Source organism: Augochlora pura, chromosome 1 (assembly GCF_028453695.1).
Source record: "Augochlora pura isolate Apur16 chromosome 1, APUR_v2.2.1, whole genome shotgun sequence".
NCBI classification, from domain to species: Eukaryota; Metazoa; Arthropoda; class Insecta; order Hymenoptera; family Halictidae; genus Augochlora; species Augochlora pura.
Genome location: NC_135772.1, coordinates 7,846,751 through 7,864,761, shown reverse-complemented (window position 1 = coordinate 7,864,761; position 18,011 = coordinate 7,846,751). Strand labels below are relative to the sequence as shown.

Below are 18,011 nucleotides of genomic sequence, written 5' to 3'. Positions count from 1 at the left end.
TTGTGTCATCAGTGAAATGCACGTGTAGACACTTTTTTAAATTTATGAACCATTTGAATTAAACTTGTGCCTATGAGTCTTATACACTCACACAATGTTTGTATTATTTATAAACTGTAGGAACTAACAAATGTTTTTTTAATTTATTTATTGTCATCAGATGACGTTTTCATTATATTTCTTTGATGGAAAAAAAGTTGTGGCTATTGTCGAGCACTTTTGTAAGTTAATTATAACATGAGAATGAATAACATGAAAATAGTGATTGCTAGCTTGCGAATTATAATATAGTTACACTATATTGTGACGGTTCTTATTTCTAAATATTTAAATGTTGCCGCATTACTATTAATTTCTAGAACATTTTTTAAAAATAAATTTCATTAAGTAATCTAGAAATTTATTTTGATTCGGAAAACTGATTCTAGACACTTTCCCAACGGAAATTGTTAGACTTTTATTAAAGAAATATTTTTATATTTAAAAAGGTTTATCTATGGAAGTTGCTCACAATTAATTTATTTAAAAATATTATATTATAAAAATATAATAAATATCTATTATAAAATAGTAAAATTTGTGTAATATACTATATTATATAGAATCTTGAAGAAAAAAACGTTTCGAAACGTTGATTCGAAATAAAACGGTGGACGTCATGAGATAGAGTTTCGCTCATTTAACAATGAAATCGTTCGTTTTAATAAACAAAAATAATTATCTGAATTCTCTGAAAAGAAATGAGTAAGATGGAAAGACTGTGCGAAAGCTAGAAAATCAACTACAACCTTGTAACTGATAAATATCTGAAGACATAGAGATTATGACATGCTGGTGTTTCTCCATAACACATCAATCTAAATGCAAAAACATTTTCCCAAACAAAGTTATAGTTTCCGAGAACAAAATTCCCAGATTACTTTTCTACAGATAAACAGTAAATCTCTCGACTAAAAGAATTTTCTTCTTTCGAAAACAAAGAACAATGCACCCTTTGACCCATGTGTCACCGTTTAATCACACTGTTACGATTTCATTGAACGATTGCGTCGGCATTGTCCGTGCAAATGAAACGAGAATCCGCGTAGCGTAAAATTGACCGAGCGGGGATCCGCCGATGCAGCGTGCTCCGTTCATTGCCCGACAAACACACAATAGACCCAGAAACAAAAGAACGAAACCGGAAACTATAAGAAGGGGGAGAGGGAAAAGATTTTGAAAAAACATAGGGACCAAGAGTTCGTTTTTCCTGAGTAAAAACTGCGTATGCGAGGAGCGAGAGCCCGGGTGGTCGCGAGGACTCGCGATCCTAACACGATATGCGAGTGAACATTGTTGAATTTTTCCGTTCGATGCGGCGATTTACAAACTTCGCGTACTGAGAGAAACCTTGCAGTCATTAGAAGCTTAAGTAGATAGCTTGTCGTAATTGCTGACAACCGCGTGTCGCAATTACGAACCGAACGTTGTACCTATCGGAAATTCGCATGATAGAGCAGCTACGAACAATTTGATCATTTTAAGGCGTATTGTTTGTGTATATTTAGTACGCGGAATACTGTTTTTTTCGTGAAAGCTGTAACTTTGCGATAGCGTGTATGGTACATTATTTCGTCGCTGTTTCAATTATTCTTATTAAGGTATTAAGGAGCATTTCTTGCGTAGCAAGACATTGGAACTTCCATTTTTGAGCCGTGTGTGTGTGTGTGTAGTGTACAAATCTTTCTCGTCTATCGTTTATTTTATTTGAATTGTCTCTTTGTATGTCTTTATCCATATTCTATATTAGAACGTCGAGGGCAGCTTAACTTTAACATTTAAACTGCGCGCGTTGTTGTTGTATTTTCTTCTTTTTACTCTGTGTCTGTGTTTCTTGTTCCTATATTATTTATACTTATGCGACGAATATTTTTATGCATTTGCGCACGAGATTATTTTTTTACATTTCTATCGACCGTCCGAGGACAAAGCTTCGATCTTAGATAAGTTGATCAGCGAGAATTCTGCAATTTCTAGTTTGCGGAACGCAATCGACGCTCCTCGTTGTTTGAAATACGTTCGATCACTATATTTTTTTCTCTCAGTACGAGAAACGGGGGAAAAATGTGTATGATAAACAACAGAATAGTGTTGTACATACGAGGACGAACCACAATCTACGCGAGAACCGCGTAATAAAGAAAGTATAATTCATCGACCGAGCTGTTTAAATCGAGGAGACCATTGTTTGTCGGACACTTTTCGCTGGAAATTAAGCATGCGACGAAAAATAGCACAGACTGCCCTGGTTTGAATAGTCATATGCAACCATTGTGCAAGTCTACAGTGGGCGTAGAAAATATAAAATAAAATGTTTTCACACTTCGTATCATGAAATCAATAATTTTCGCAAAAAATTGATCTGACGAAGTCAATTTGTTTTATATTTTCGATATTTCTTTATTACGATAAAAGTGATTAATTGATGCTTCCATACATTTGAAATTGTATAAAATGAACGTTTTTAGTAGAATAGTGTAATTTTACTTATATAATCTATCATATAACATATAGAAGTTATCGTAATCAGTCGTCAGTTTGGTTCAGATCTAACTCAGCTACAGCGACGTAAAATGTAAACTTAAAACATAAAAGATAAGGGTTCTAACTGCTTACTATACAGAAGCATTGAATTGATTACTTTTCTAGTAATATATGATATATTAAATTATTTTAATATAGAAAATTTATAAATTATTTATTTTTATATTATGATATAGATTTACATTTGGCAGCATTAATATATTTTAGTTTTATTTTTACTTTACACGTACTATATCTAATTATCTATTTATTTATGAAGATTTCATATACGTACTATGGATTAACGGAAATGTAATTATGTAATTAAGCCTCTTTTGATCATGTAATTGCTGAGCAACTGTGCATCACCAGGGTTGATTTTAGCCGTTGTAATAATCGATTGGAAATCGCTCAATGCAGAGAAAAGAGTCCGACAACACAGAACCGGGAAAACGTTCTGTTATTAGGGTTCGTTTACATTGCTACGCCATTTTGCCGAAGACCGATTGTCTCTTTAGTTAATAATTAAAGTAAAATGCAACAGCACCGAGACAAACAGGGACGTAGAACAAAGCCTCGTTTCTAAAGAACGCATTAGTGCGAGCATTCTTGCAATTTCTAAGTCAGCCACTCATTATTCAAATGCATTGTCCTACATTACGTGCTAACAACCATGTGTATCTTGATTAGGGATCACATCGACAATACGAAGGTAACAATTATAAAATGAAATGTAATTAGCAGTTGCAATGAAATTGTTAGAATGATAATACTGGAAAATATTTTTGTTAACAAGATATTGTCTTTAAAACAATTAATCGTTGAAACGTGCGCAGAATGTGCTAGAACGAATACTCCAATATTCTCATGCATTTTTAAAATCGTTTTATACATAACGATGTTGTCGTATATTAATTATTGATTTTTATGCGAACATTTTACGATACGAATCAATAGATAAAAGATTAATCGCATTCTTTTATATAGTCGTCTCATTTTGTAAACTGTACAATGGTAGAAAGCCATCGTTCATTCATAAACAAGTGTTCACAGAAAGTCTCGATTCGTATATTAAAAATGATCGTACATGATAATGAGAAAGAAAGATCATGTACACACTACTATACCTGCCAAGTTAATGCTCAGTACAATTATAATCATACTAGAATAATATCGTTTGTACCTTGAACGCAAGGAAAATTATAAACATCTCATATTCAACTCAAAGTGTAGGAAGATACAAAAATTTTGTCTAAAACAATATCGGCAACAAATTGAAATCGCAGTAACAAAAATTAAACACTTTGGAAACCCAATTAGCACTTTGAGACAAGTACACATTAGGGTTGAATGAAACGCAGCAAGATGACAGAAAGTCATCAGATGTAGTCAGCTTAGTTGCGTAAACTTTAATTCATTTTTTAATTCTTAACTATACGAGCAAAGATTTTTAAACTAAATATATGTACTTTGTTACTGTATTTCGTTATTTACAAAATTCGTACGTCCACCCGTGCTTGCAAAGCATTTTAGTATATACTTTTTCAAGAAATACATTCTTTAGCTGCTTTGCATTTATAGTGGTACAGCTCCAAATATGTAAATTTTAAAGACACTTTTCAAAATGTTCATTTTTGAAAAAGAATATAGAACTGATGGAATTATAAAATTGCCATTTTACATGATAATGGTAAAAAATTTGAACATTGCATACAGCAAACATAACTTTAAAAATTTTTAATCGTGTTACTATCACTGCAAAGTAGTAAAATGTACCATTGTGGAACGTAGAAACGTTTAAAATCTATTTCTTCCGGTATTTTATTGTCCATAAAATTTATCTGTGCATCCTGCGTCTCACGAAGCATTTTAATGCATACTTTCTCAAGAAAAACATTGCATTGTAATAAAAGGTTCCATTGTAAAATGAAAGACATTTGTACAAATGTGTATTTAATTCTTCGCTGGCAACCAGGGTCTTCAAGTACCCAGGCGAATTGTTTTTCTTTGAATATCTTCTAAGCAAAAGGGTCGGGCTACATAGTCCTCTCAGCTAAAAAAAACTTAATCATCAGTTGTACATTGAAGTAAAAATTTTCAACGAATATTTCAAAATTTCTTCAAATTTTTCTAAGCCCGTGTTTAAAGGACCCAGATTGCCAGCCTGATTAGTAAAATTATCTTGTCTGCGTAGGGTTAAGATTCGAAAATCTGCGCTCACTTTGTAAAAATCGTTTTCTTTTATATTTAATTCCCTATAAAACTTGTTTGTCTGTCACTGTGTGTCGCGAAGCATTTTAGCGCACGTTTTCCCAAGGAGAGCATTGCGTACGATTGAAGTAAAATGTTCCATTATACAACCTAGCAAAGGAGCGTTGAACAGTTTCAAAGACGAGGCTAACTACACCGACAACATCCAAAGTTTCCGCTCCTTCTGCAAACTGCTGCAGCAAAGTGAATGGTACCCTCCCGATAACGAACGTGTCGACACTTATCCGTGCACGATTATCATAAAGTTATATGACTAACAATACGAAACTATCATAAGTTATAAGATTTAATGAATGTTAACTGTGTAAGCGCCTGCGCGTCGCTGTTGTCAATATCCGAGAATGGAAATCCGGCTAATCGTGCCACGTTCGAATAAAATAGCGATCGCGGGGTCCGCGTTCAACGAGACGCAACGATTTTCTCCCATGAAAATCGATAAGAACGTAAGAGAAACTCGGAGCCTCTTTCGATCTAAACATGTCTCGACTGATTAACACGTTCGTCGCCCACAATTAGACACTAAAATCCCCACATAATTGAAGCAATTTAATTAATTAAAATAAAACTAAAAAGTTCACATTTATTATAGGGGATCACATTAGAACTCTTTCGCATTCGAAAAATCATAGTCGAATTCATTTTGCTCGAATATATTGCAATAAAAATAAATTTTCGAAATTGGTCAGAAATTAGTGTCACCCAGATATGGGTGACGCGCCGACGAACGTGTTAATCCCGATCATCGGCGCGACTGGTCGTCGTAATATTTTCTAACGATCGCTTTTTTCTACGATTTTTCTAACGAACAAAACAACACAGACGCACCTACCTACCCACGCGTAAACAAACGTACACACGGTCAGACAGGCAGATAGACAGAATAACAGACAGACAGACAGGCAGACAAAAAGGTAACAGACATAGAAACGATACTTTATCGTAGCAAACGATCAACGATCTCCGACCAGCCGTGAAATTAATCGAAGAGAGTGAACTGTTTGCGAGGAAGAATAACAAACGCTGTCACGCGTCTCTGTCTCATTTAAACAATTTCACGAGGACGAGAAGAACGTGAATGCATCGCCGAGACGTGACGAACACCCGATTATTGCGAGAGTCTGTACATAGAAAGAGAGAGAAACTGGAGTTGTGTATATAGTACGTATAGTTATAAGGGTACATAAGCATGTTCGTATATCCATGCGCTATTTAAGGTCTAAGGTTGAATAAGCCGTAATCGAATTTAAATGAAGGCACGGCTAGAACGGAGAACCAGGCCATCAAATGGCATCGAGCTTCTTCGTGACGGCGTCGCGCGTTGACGTCGGAGGCTTGTCGGCCGCGATAATCGCCGATCGATCGTTGTAAGATCGCCTAACGATACCTTATAGTACACATGAACCTTCATCCTCGAACGATTGATTGATTGGAAGAGAATACAAACACTTGCTTGCTGTCTAGTCATTAGATCGTTAGTCGGAGGCCCGTGTCCGAGCGGCACTGTATCCAACATCAAATTTAATTAGCGTCACAGAAAAGAATTGCCTGTGAACTTTACAATTTTCGTTACACTTGTTTCTGATACAGAATTGGACAATTTCTCGGATACGGTCAAATTGAAATAGTCAAGTTAACGAAAACACAGTCAAGTTAATTTGATGACATTGATATACAGGGAGTCTCAAAAATGTCTAATAATTCGGAAATGGGGTGGGGGAGATGTGAAGCAACTTATTCCTTTACAAAAATTTTCTCCAACGCATCGTTAACGAATTATTAACGATGAGTCATTGTTTTTCATGATTGCATTATTGCAAAGCAAAAAGTTGCTTCAAATGACCTGAGGAACCCCTCATTTAACAATTTCGAGTCACTTTTGGAACACCCTGTATAAAATCGTAACATATGTAACTTCCGTTCGCTAAATTCTTTTAACATTTTACGATTGATTTACGCTGATTTTAACGAAACGTTTGAACAATGAAGGTAGACAGCTGAGAAATGACGGCAGTGAACGCGTTAATGAACCCGAGAAGTATTATTTACAATGTAGATATTCTATTCAGTGGCAATTGTTTATGCTGCAACTGAGACTGGTAAACAGTAAAATTAAGAGCTTCTTTGGGAAACTCTAAGATCTATTATATCATGAATTGCTAAAACATCGCTCTGTCTAAATCTTTATCTAAACAAACTAAATCTTCTGTATACATCTTTAAAATATTTCTGAAGTGCTTGATCAGCATTTAGTGGAACTCTAGGCTACGAGATGTAACGGATTTAGGAACTAATTGAATAAGAATGAGTTGCATTCGAAGGTAGCGGATTTCTTCAAGAAACAAGGACACGGGCCGTGTTATGCCTAAATTAAGAGTATTTGGGTTAGAATTAACGTTAAGTTTTATATTAAGCGTATTTTTGGTCGACATTCCCTTAATTGTAAGACATTTATAGTTACGCGATAAAACGGTTTGCGTAGAAAATCGAATTTCATTCCCCAGTATCTCTTGCGTGTATATTTCTGCTCTATGTTTCCTAATTTTTATTTTAATTTCGTGACGATCGTCGTTCATGTTTGTTCGTTTCGCACGTGATCATGGCATGCAATACTCAACTCGAAAAACTATGGGAAAAAAATAACGAGAATCGTAGCCGATCGTTGCGGATTTTAATCCGTCGACTTTATCAGCGTATACACGATCCATTTATTCAGATTCGTGATCCGAGATGCACCGCGGTAACGAGATCAATTGTCATTCCTTGAACGGTCGACAACTCGGTTAGCCTTTTTATTATTAACGAATTTATAGTTGTAACATTTGAGAGCGAGAAGGATTTATCTCTGTATATAGAATCGTCGTCAAGGTCAGCGAAGACGTTAAAAATATGAATTAAAATTGTTCACAATCTCTTCCACATAGAATGTCTATTTTCAGATGATTTTGTTAGTGTCAAATTGACAGATACTTCAAAAACTATAGTATCAAGCAAGTACTAGCGCAAAGAACTTTCATGTCAGATATGTTTCTTGTTATAACAGGGAGGAGTATTTACAGCTAATGAAGTTAAAATTAACCTTTTTTAGAATATTAACGTTAAAAATAGCCACAACTTTATGATATAAAGTTCCAATCTGTTAATGAACCTCAATTCTAATGAAGGAGTGCAACTACTTTCATCGAGACTTCGGGTTGCGTGAAATTGATCATGATTCAAGTGTTTCAGAAAGAAAATCGCGACGGAAGATGACAGTTAGACAAAAAAGAAATGTTTTTACAGAATAGGACTGCGTCGTAATAAAGTCAATAAATCAAATTGTTTACGGAAAATCAAGTTGTCGATCGATCAAACCGAACCGATTGCATACAACGATTTCATATTGTCACTCGAGTTTTGCACCTTGGTAATAATGTAAGTCCTGCCGAGACTTCCCTCTTCCCACTGTTTTTTTTTTCATTTTGTTGTTCGTGCGTTTATTGTATGAACGTCGAGGTAATCCGTTTCCGCGTTTTGATCTATCCGATCAAATATGTTGGGACTATTGTACATACATAGGCTCAATCATGTAACAGCGACAAGACAGCAATTACAATTATTGTAGAAACGATGATGTCTTACGAAATAAACTACAGATTAATGGATGTTTCTTCAATTCGTTTTCTTTCAGTATCATTACCCAAAATTAACATACTTTGAGTAAGTACTATTCAAAAAGTATAAATACTGTATGAAGTATAACACTTCTTAATTTAAGCATTTATCGTAATAAAAGTCGTTTGAAGCCTATCATTGTTATAAAGCAATATACGTCAGTCGTGTTTAATTTTGTAATTTCAGTGGTATTAAACAAGCTTAAAGATTACGAACTTGTTAACAAATATTTAAATAGTATTCTCCATCCAAGAAACTCAATTTCGTTGTTTGCCGGTACATTCTACTAATTTATTGAGCCATAAGTTTGTTTAAACTTAAAAAAGTACAAAAGATGATAATACCGATTAATATTTGCTATTAAATGTTATGTTGTCAGATTAAATATCTACCGTAAATATATCGTAATTTTGTCGTAAACAATTTTGTCTTAGTTTAAGGCTTGAATGATATTTAAGAGCTGCAATATTAATCAAACTGTATTTAATGTATAAATTAACTACAATTGAAACTAAAAGCTACGAACTTTCGATTATTATCTAAAAAATTAGAACTGTATTATATGTAAATGTTCCAACCTTAAGTACTAGTACATACAAATTATTATACGAGAAATGCATTTTAAATTATTATGATGTACATCGTATATCTAATCGATAACTTATACTAATTATTGAATAACAATAAGTATGGCACATATTTTGATATTACGCATATTTGAGATTATTTAAATGGAAATGCAAAATTGGGAAACCAATTTTATCTTCCCGAGAGGGATTCTTTAATTTTCTGATCGATCCAACGACGATAATAGGAAACACGAACATAAACGCCAGGCTTGTTGACTTTCCCACAATGTTGTCCCCAGCTAGTTATTCCATATAACGTAAAAGTTCCTGTACACATGATAATGGTGAATTATACATATAAAAACATATAAACATTATCTAATAAAATTTGTTACATTATCCGGTAAAAGAAAGTCTTCACCGAAATTATCTATTCCTGTAGTTAATTCGTTTAACCCTGTATAATTAGCATTCCAAAAAAATATCAGGTGCAATAAATAATTGTATTTGAACAGATTTGTTGTCTTAATGCCGCCGCAAAGTACACTCGTTTCACATGTTCCAATTATTAAATGCAGTGTCAAATATATCTTTTTAAATTTCACTCAACCTCTGTTTTTACAAGATGAAAAATTTCTGTGGTAAAAATTATATTTAAGAGATTTACTTTCACTGTGTTAGCCCGAGAACATATGCAAAGGTCCAAATTACTGGAATTCTATTCTCTAAACCACACATTTTACAATTTTCTTACTAATTTGAAATAATTCAATTATAATCGTATTTTTCATCGATGTCTTTTTCACGAAAGCTTAATAGTAATGTCAAGCTGATTAAAGTTAATAGTAATATCGCTCTCACATATCTAGGATTGATGTCTAAAGTTAAACTAAAGGATGTTTAAGTGATGTATTTTTTTACCATTATGATGGCACGTCAATGGCCCACCAGAATCGCCATCACAAGTATCAACTCCTTCGTCCAGAAAACCAGCGCAAAACATGCCATCGCTAATTGCACCCTCGCCGTAAATGTGTCCCGCTCGGCATACGGATTGGTCTAACAATGGTACCCAGCCATATCTTAAATCTTTCGAGTGAGCTGAAATAATCAATGAACTTTTAAGCTTCAGGCAAACCAAATTAAAATTTGTAAAATACAGAACCTATTCCTTTAAAATTTTAGAACGTTGGACAGATTTCTTATTATCTAGTAACGGATTCCCGGACGCTTAAAACAACCCGCTAACTATCTTCTTTAGTTAATATGTACATAATCTTATAATAGAACAATTAAAGAAGACAATTAAGTGACATGTGTTTGCTTTAACACAAAAGTAAGTATTCCGTTTGTATAGGCGTCTTAAAACTTTGAGACAATTTTTACGATGTTATATATTTTTCAAGTAATTTGAAGATCTAAGAAATTACTATTATTAACCCTCTGCACTCCAAGCCATTTTAACTCTAAAACCAAAATAAACCCATTGTATGACTTTATTAATATTTTATACATATGAAATCGAATTTCGTGATTCACACAACAGTTATATTTTTAACGGTTTTTTAAATATAAATAAATTTGATAATGTAAAAATTATTTTGAAACGTGATATAACAATTTTTTGTGACGCCGCAAGAGTTACCACGCGAATGGAGAAAGCTAACATTCAGATAAAGTTTGTTTTAATACAGTACTGTGTACTTACCAGTCTATTGTATACATATTCAGTCTAACCATAAAGGAAATATATGTAGAAACCAAAAGAAAATAAATAAATATGTAAAATCACGTACTTGATACTCCTGTTTCGATGCTTCCGAATCCACTGATAGTACAATTAAGACCAGATGGATAATCTACGTCTTCAGGCGGCAAGCAAATTGGCATGACATTCTTGCCAAGAGGTATTCCTCGTCCCTTCAGCAACACGAGAGCAATATCGTTGTTCATTCGATGGCCCTTACGGAAGTCTTCATGGATGTAGTAGTCTTCGATATTAGCTTCCACTTCTGTTCCTTCATCTGTCTGATATATTTGCACAATTACAAACCATGTAATATTCATACTGAAGTTCTGTCACGATTTCATCGTAAGATGTCTTCAGACGTTTAGTTTAATATTGAACTTTAGAAAATCTTAATGTTGTTAATGTGCAGAAGAAACAATTAGCAATATTCGAAACATGTACAAGGTTGTCGAATGTTTATGCTAACACGTACCTATAAATATTGACGATAGAAATTGTTAACAATGTCAATACTGTCAGTATTTATTAACAGAATATAATAATGTTGAGATCCTCCATATATTGTCAATATTATTGATCGTCTCAGAACACCATTGTAAATTTTGTAAAATTGATTACCTCTGTGTTATAATCACCAGCACGAACAAAATAGGTGCCTTTGTTGTATCCTTCCAAACAGTGAGCTGCAGTGAGCACATGCAGCGGTGTAAGAACTACTGCACCACACCAATGGTTTGACCTACTGTGACCTCGAACTCGAAGGCTAGCCTGTTAATATTAAAAACACTGCAAAAGTTATCTATAAAGGTCAATATTTCAAAAGTCATGAGCTACGTACTCCGTCATAGAACTTATCATTTAGTAATTTTTACAAAATATAACATTTGTTTTGTCATGAAAATAGTCTCTCCATTTTATAGAATATTTGAATGTTTTTAAAATATATTGATAGTGCAATGAATGTTTAATAAATTGAATAAATGCAATTACTAACAATAATGCATAAGCAATGTAATGAATAGTGATCGATTTATTTTTACTTTCAGTAAAATAAATGATGACCATACAAAATTTACAAACACTAAACAGGTGTAAGTCTATTATCATATATCATGTGACTGATTGCGAAAAATATTTATGAAGTAAAAGTAAAATGCTGTTAGAATAAATTTTGCAATTCTTAATTACATAATGGTTTGATTTACCTGCCAAGGATAGCTGCCTTTCGGCGCGATATTACCATGCACAACTTTTTCGTATATAAGCGTCTCGTCATCGTTGAAATCTTTAAATCGCATACCGCAATTGGCCGGAAGTATATCCTCGATATTCTTCTCCATCAATGGCGTCCAGCCCAACTGCAATTATGGAAGCTAGCTATGATTGGGTTTCGTATGCGTGAAATTAACGAATAGGGACGAACAGGGTCAAGGAATGAAGTAAACAAACTTCGTTATATAAGCTTATCATTTATTGGTACAAGACCTTTGCCGATTGTTTACAAACTGTCTGTAAATTACTTAATACTACACCATATCGATTGATCAAACTGTTAAATAATTTGTGCAATGGCTATAATTTACTTAATTCGGCTATCGCTCTATTCTAGAAATGAGTTACCATGTAGAAAACTTTATTAGATCATCAGTTAACACTTACGAATACTCTATGAAGAAGTTTCATGTAACTGGGAACTAAATGATTCAAAACAGTAAACGGTATTTATATAATTATCTAACTAACTTGTTCATATTCTACTGCACCCCGAGAAGAACAAAATGAATTGTTTAACTTTTTATTTCCTTACAGCGCCCCATAATGTTATGGAGACTAAGGTACCGATATTTACGTCGCAATATTTGTATTTACCTTGGAATCATTAACACCTCCGCGTGTACAAATCACACCTGCGTCCTCGTTGTGATCACAATTATGTCTGCCCCAACTATTATGCCTACATCGATATAGCTGGGTTTCGTTCCCACGACAAGAAACCTTGTTTAAAGAAACACTGTATTAGTAATGCTTTCATTTTATCCATCAAAGCGTTCAATAAACTTTAACTTTTGAGATTCTTTTCTTGAAATCATTTTTTATTTTTATAAAAATCCGAAAACATATATGCATTTAAACAGTGATTATAATAATTCTAATTAAAAAACACATTAGGCAGGCTATTTTAAAATCTGTAATGTTTCGAAACTGTAACGATGTAAAATTTTGTTTCTTAGAACTTACTTCATCGAGCCAAATGGGTCCTTTACCAGGTCCGAAGAATCCATCTTTCTTGACCATGGCGTTTCCTTCGTATCCCAAAGATCTACAAATCACTGTTGCTGCAGCTTTCGAGAAATCGTCGTCACAAACAGTTCCCCACACACCATGATGGCGAACTTCAACTCGTCCTTCGAGAGGGGTGCTCCCATTCACCAGACGTATTTGAAAAGGTGCCTAAAACAATGTGTCAAAATGAGATTATCACTCATTACGAAATAACTGTGACAATATCATTAATATGTACAACATATCAAAGCATCATAAATAATTAAAATAATAAATTACTTCCTCATGTTTTACACTATTTCTACTACTAATGAATAACAAAAAATATGCATAATGATAGTATACTTTGAATACATATTCATGTAGAGGGAAATATGATGATAAAAATAATTTTTCTTAGCTGTAAAGATAGTTAGAAATTCAATTTAAATGATGCTAAACATAACTTAATTACCCACATCACAATGTGCAGAACTTTCATCAGAACCGTCAGGACAGTCGACGACTTCGTCGCATATGTATGCATTGAGTATACACGCAGGACTTGTATCACATTTCCAATAATCATCTTGACAAGTATCAACTGCTGTTTTGCAAACAATGCCTACAGCCTCTTCTGGCTGGCAGTTATGAACACCCCATCTGAAAAAATATAAAACTGAAATTATAATATAAATATGAGAATTAAACGTCTAATAATACGTTCGAAATTTGTTTGTTCCCAATTTAATGTATTGTAATCGAGATGTGATGAACTTGTAGAATTCGATAACATTGCAAATATGTTGAACGAGTCGCGATAATTACCCTTCAAAATCGCATTCGCGCAACGAAGACTCATTTCCACGACATTGGAGTTGGTCGACCATGAACCGCGTAGGTGGATCTAAATTACCATAGAAACCTCCTGGTCTAATTTCCAGAGCACCAAGAACGAAGCCAAGTTCTTTGCAGATGACATTGGCATCGTTCATTCCAAAACCGTCGTCGCACACTTGACCCCAGGTTCCCAAAACTGTGGAAGTTATTCTCATTAGGTCCGAATCAAGTACTTCACTAATACAATTGATAACAATTATAAAAAACAATAATTTTTATAAATATAATATTTATTAATTAATAATTATATAAGATTGTAGAATATTTATAAAATGTAAGATGGGTAAATTTTCTCTGAAGCAGTGCCCGAAAGGTGATAAAGGTCTTTACACACAAGTCTCTCACAAATATCTCACACGGTTCGTCTTCGCTCTCTCAACACCCTCCCGCAACTGGGAAAATTTTCTACCCTCACGACACTCTTGCTTTCTTAAAACTCACTCAAATACGACCACATTCAATCATCGATTCATACGCACTTGCACTCTCATTTCGAGGAACAATCACGTGGTCCAATCGCTCTTCATTCACACCTCACTCGATCCGACTGTCGCATAACCCAAATGCTCTTATCTCATACCCCACACATATTTTTGAGAGGTAGCATTCTTACTCAATTAAATATGAAGTTCTGCGTGTGAAGCTTGCGTTTCATATTTCTATACTTGTAATTCCATAGTAACTTTTCGACTTACTTTTGACTTCAATCCTCCCTTCGTGAGCATTATCTGAACCAGCAAGCCGGATGTCGTAATCCAAATTTTCAACAGTACAGATACTCTCATCGCTACGATCGTTGCAGTCGTTCTTTCCGTTGCAAACCTCGGTCTGATTGATGCATTTTCGATTCTCGCAAACGAACATACCATCACAATTTAAACTTCTATCCCTCATTTCATAGTAATCGAACTCTCGATTTGGTTTCAAAGAGCCGGCCATGCCGATGTTACTGCTACTTAGGAGACAGATATTTCCTGCTGCCCTGAAGAAATCGAAAGCGAACATGTAAAGAGTTATCTATGGACAGCGGATTCTATGGTCTTATTACAACAATGTGTAGCTAGAATTGTAAAGATATCAAAATACTTTAAATGAAAGTAAATCGTTTCATTGGATATTTCTTATAATTTTAAAACATTGTAACAATACTATTAAAGTCTTTTGATGTCTTTACAATTCTAGATTTTAATTTTAAAACATAATTGTGTAATTATCGCTAGACAGCGGAGCTTTATGCACGGTTAAAATTTTTAAAGATTTTAAGAAACAGAGACTAAATAAAAGTACATAAATCGTTTCTTTGGATATTTCTTATAATTTTAAAACATTGTAACAATACTATTAGTCTCTGTTTCTCACAATCTTCATAAATGTTAATCATGCATAAAGGTCCGCCGTCTAGCGATGATTACACAATTAGGTTTTAAAAGACATTGTTAACGATATTGTCTTACTTGTGCGAAAATGATCGGCACGTAAAATCAGCTTCCTTGCACCGAAGTGCACATGTCGTTAACGGTGTGTTCAACCACTTTTCAACGTCGTGACCTTCCAGTTTATGCTTAGCATGTTTTTGGAAAAGATCTATTTGCGAGACGCATCCCCTTTCATCGGCACCGTTTGTGCAGTCCTTAGAAAATACCGAATGGATTAATGCCAGATTAATCTTGCGGTATTGGCATTTGCATATATTATTAGGTGAAGTAAAAAGTTTTTAGCATTTTTCGTTAGATGTCTTTAGCGTAAGCCATATCTCACGATGTATGCATTGCATCTTGCCATTCTATACGGCGATTTAAAGGCGACATAACGCTACAAAAAAGTTGGTTTTACTGTGTGTTTGGTGGGATAGGAAGGGAATCTTCCACTATGAGCTTCTCCCATCGGGCCAATCACTCAATTCGGACATATACTGTCAACAACTGATCAGATGGAAGCAAGCGATCGGCGAGAAGCGCCCAGAATTGGCCAATAGGAAGGGTGTTGTTTTCCATCAAGACAACGCCAGGCCGCACACATTTTTAACGAGGCGCCAGAAGCTCCGAGAGCTTGGATAGGAGGTTATATCGCACTTGCCGTATAGCTCAGACCTGGCACCAAGCAATTACTACCTGTTCAAGCATTTGCAAAATTTTCTTGATGGTAAAAAACTGGCCTCAGAAGAGGCTTGTGAAAATGAACTGGTCAACTTTTTTACCAATAGAGGCGAGGAATTATTCCGCTTCAATCGCGGAATTATGAAATTGCCTTCAAAATGGGGCAAAAGTTACCGAACAAAATGGCGCATATTTGATCTAAATCGGATTATTCTAACTTTATTAATTTCATCGTCGAAATACAGAGAAAAAAAGCTCAGAACTTTTTACTTCACCTAATATTTTATATGTCGATTGCGAAACTATCATTCAAGAATATCTCACAAAATTCAAGTAATTCTGTCAATGAAATTGGAACCAGAAAATTTGAATTAATTTCGGATATGATTTCCTTAAGGAACACTAGGCCCTAGTAAAAACTAATTAATCTAAATATCCACAATCTAAATGAATTTCAAAATTTGCAAACAAAATTGTGTCACCCATGCATGATCAATCACAATTTTCCGATTGCAAGAAGATTATCAAAACAGTCTTCACTTCATTCTTCGACAAATTTAAGGAACAAACAATACCTCATCCCCATCACAAACCCATGGCGTAGGAATACATTCTCCTGGCATACACTCAAAATGCTTCGGCTTACACTGACCGCTCAATCGTGACCTTTGAGATCCTGAAAGGAAAGATCGCATTGTTTAAAAACAATTCGAATTGTTGCTTATAACTCGGATAGGAATTCTGACCAAAATACAATAGAGAAATCATCGTGAAATTGAATTAAATGTTGACAGCCATATATGGCGACATAACCATACATACTTATAAAATATTGTCGTTGATTAGTACTTATTTGTCCTTAATACTGCCCTTAATAGGACCAGATAATTTTTGTTTTCGTATTATCTTTATTTACTGCTGTTTCTAGACTTTGATAATAGAAGAATTCAATTTGATTTCGATTTAGAAGAAATTAATAATAATTCATATTTAGTAGAGCTTGCATGAAATCTCTGTCGCGAGTCTGACTCGTTGTTATAGTGAAAGGCATTAAAAGAAGAAAGAATAAATTAAATGATAAATAATACCAATATTTCCACAAGGTGGAATGTCACACTGTTCTCGTTGTCCTTTAGGTCCTGTGAAACACCATGGACTCGATTCTCTTAATGGTTGCGGATTTCTACAGTAATTGTGAGTCTTCAATTTGTCTTTGACCTCTCGGTTAAGTGCCTGAAATAAAAAATATTATATTTTTTCAAGAGTCTTTTGTCTAAAACAGACAAAAAAATTATGAAACTAACGAGTATTGATAGCGAATGGGCTACTTTTTCGTCAGCCCATGGAAGACATGGTTTCCCATTTGCTGTCACATTCGCGTTTCCGTCGTATAAGCCTCCTTTCCCGTATACACAACCTATTTGAAATAGTTGAAAAAAGTATATAAGGACGCACCATTATTATCCTAATTAAAAATTCCTATATACGAATTACTATATAATATAATACAAAAGTTGAAATCTTAAAAAATTAAAGAATTTTATACCGATGTCATCATAAGGTCTCTTGCAGATGTAAGAGTGGCCCTTCGTGGACGTGGCACAGTCTTCAGTGTCCCAAAAGAAGTAATCAGCAACGCAAAGTGAATCTGGCCTCTCGTGACACGGAAATTTGCGTTTCATTACGACGCAAACAGACCTCGCGCCCACAACCGGGGAATGATTTTTGTCCTCCATCCAACCTGGCCACCACTTGGAGAACCTGTCAAAAAATTTATTAGTGAAAGACGAACAAAATTCTCTTTGACAAGTGTTACATTAGTATAACCGCGTAGTTTACTAAACTGTGGGTGTAAGCAAGATTAAGTACTCAAGTGTAAATTAAAGATGGCACAGAGGAAAGTGTGAGACGAACAAAAAGTAATAATTCAATACAATTTGTTGAATACGC

General features: G+C 34.4%; 1 protein-coding gene across 2 annotated transcripts in view; it reads right to left on the bottom strand.

Moving 5' to 3' along the window:
* Window positions 1–8,945: 8,945 nt before the first annotated feature.
* Window positions 8,946–18,011, bottom strand: part of LOC144478771 (uncharacterized) — a 30,412-nt gene continuing 21,346 nt past the window's right edge. For both annotated transcript variants that reach the window (XM_078197053.1, XM_078197144.1), the window contains 15 exons: window positions 17,608–17,822; window positions 17,366–17,478; window positions 17,150–17,294; window positions 16,637–16,737; window positions 15,420–15,595; window positions 14,661–14,947; window positions 13,894–14,101; window positions 13,545–13,728; window positions 13,042–13,254; window positions 12,673–12,798; window positions 12,009–12,161; window positions 11,422–11,571; window positions 10,850–11,081; window positions 9,975–10,154; window positions 8,946–9,380 (listed from right to left, as the gene is read on the bottom strand). In XM_078197053.1, coding sequence (XP_078053179.1) covers window positions 9,244–9,380; window positions 9,975–10,154; window positions 10,850–11,081; window positions 11,422–11,571; window positions 12,009–12,161; window positions 12,673–12,798; window positions 13,042–13,254; window positions 13,545–13,728; window positions 13,894–14,101; window positions 14,661–14,947; window positions 15,420–15,595; window positions 16,637–16,737; window positions 17,150–17,294; window positions 17,366–17,478; window positions 17,608–17,822 — 2,620 coding nt within the window. In that variant the 3' untranslated portion in view covers window positions 8,946–9,243. The remainder of the gene's footprint in view (window positions 9,381–9,974; window positions 10,155–10,849; window positions 11,082–11,421; window positions 11,572–12,008; window positions 12,162–12,672; window positions 12,799–13,041; window positions 13,255–13,544; window positions 13,729–13,893; window positions 14,102–14,660; window positions 14,948–15,419; window positions 15,596–16,636; window positions 16,738–17,149; window positions 17,295–17,365; window positions 17,479–17,607; window positions 17,823–18,011) is intronic.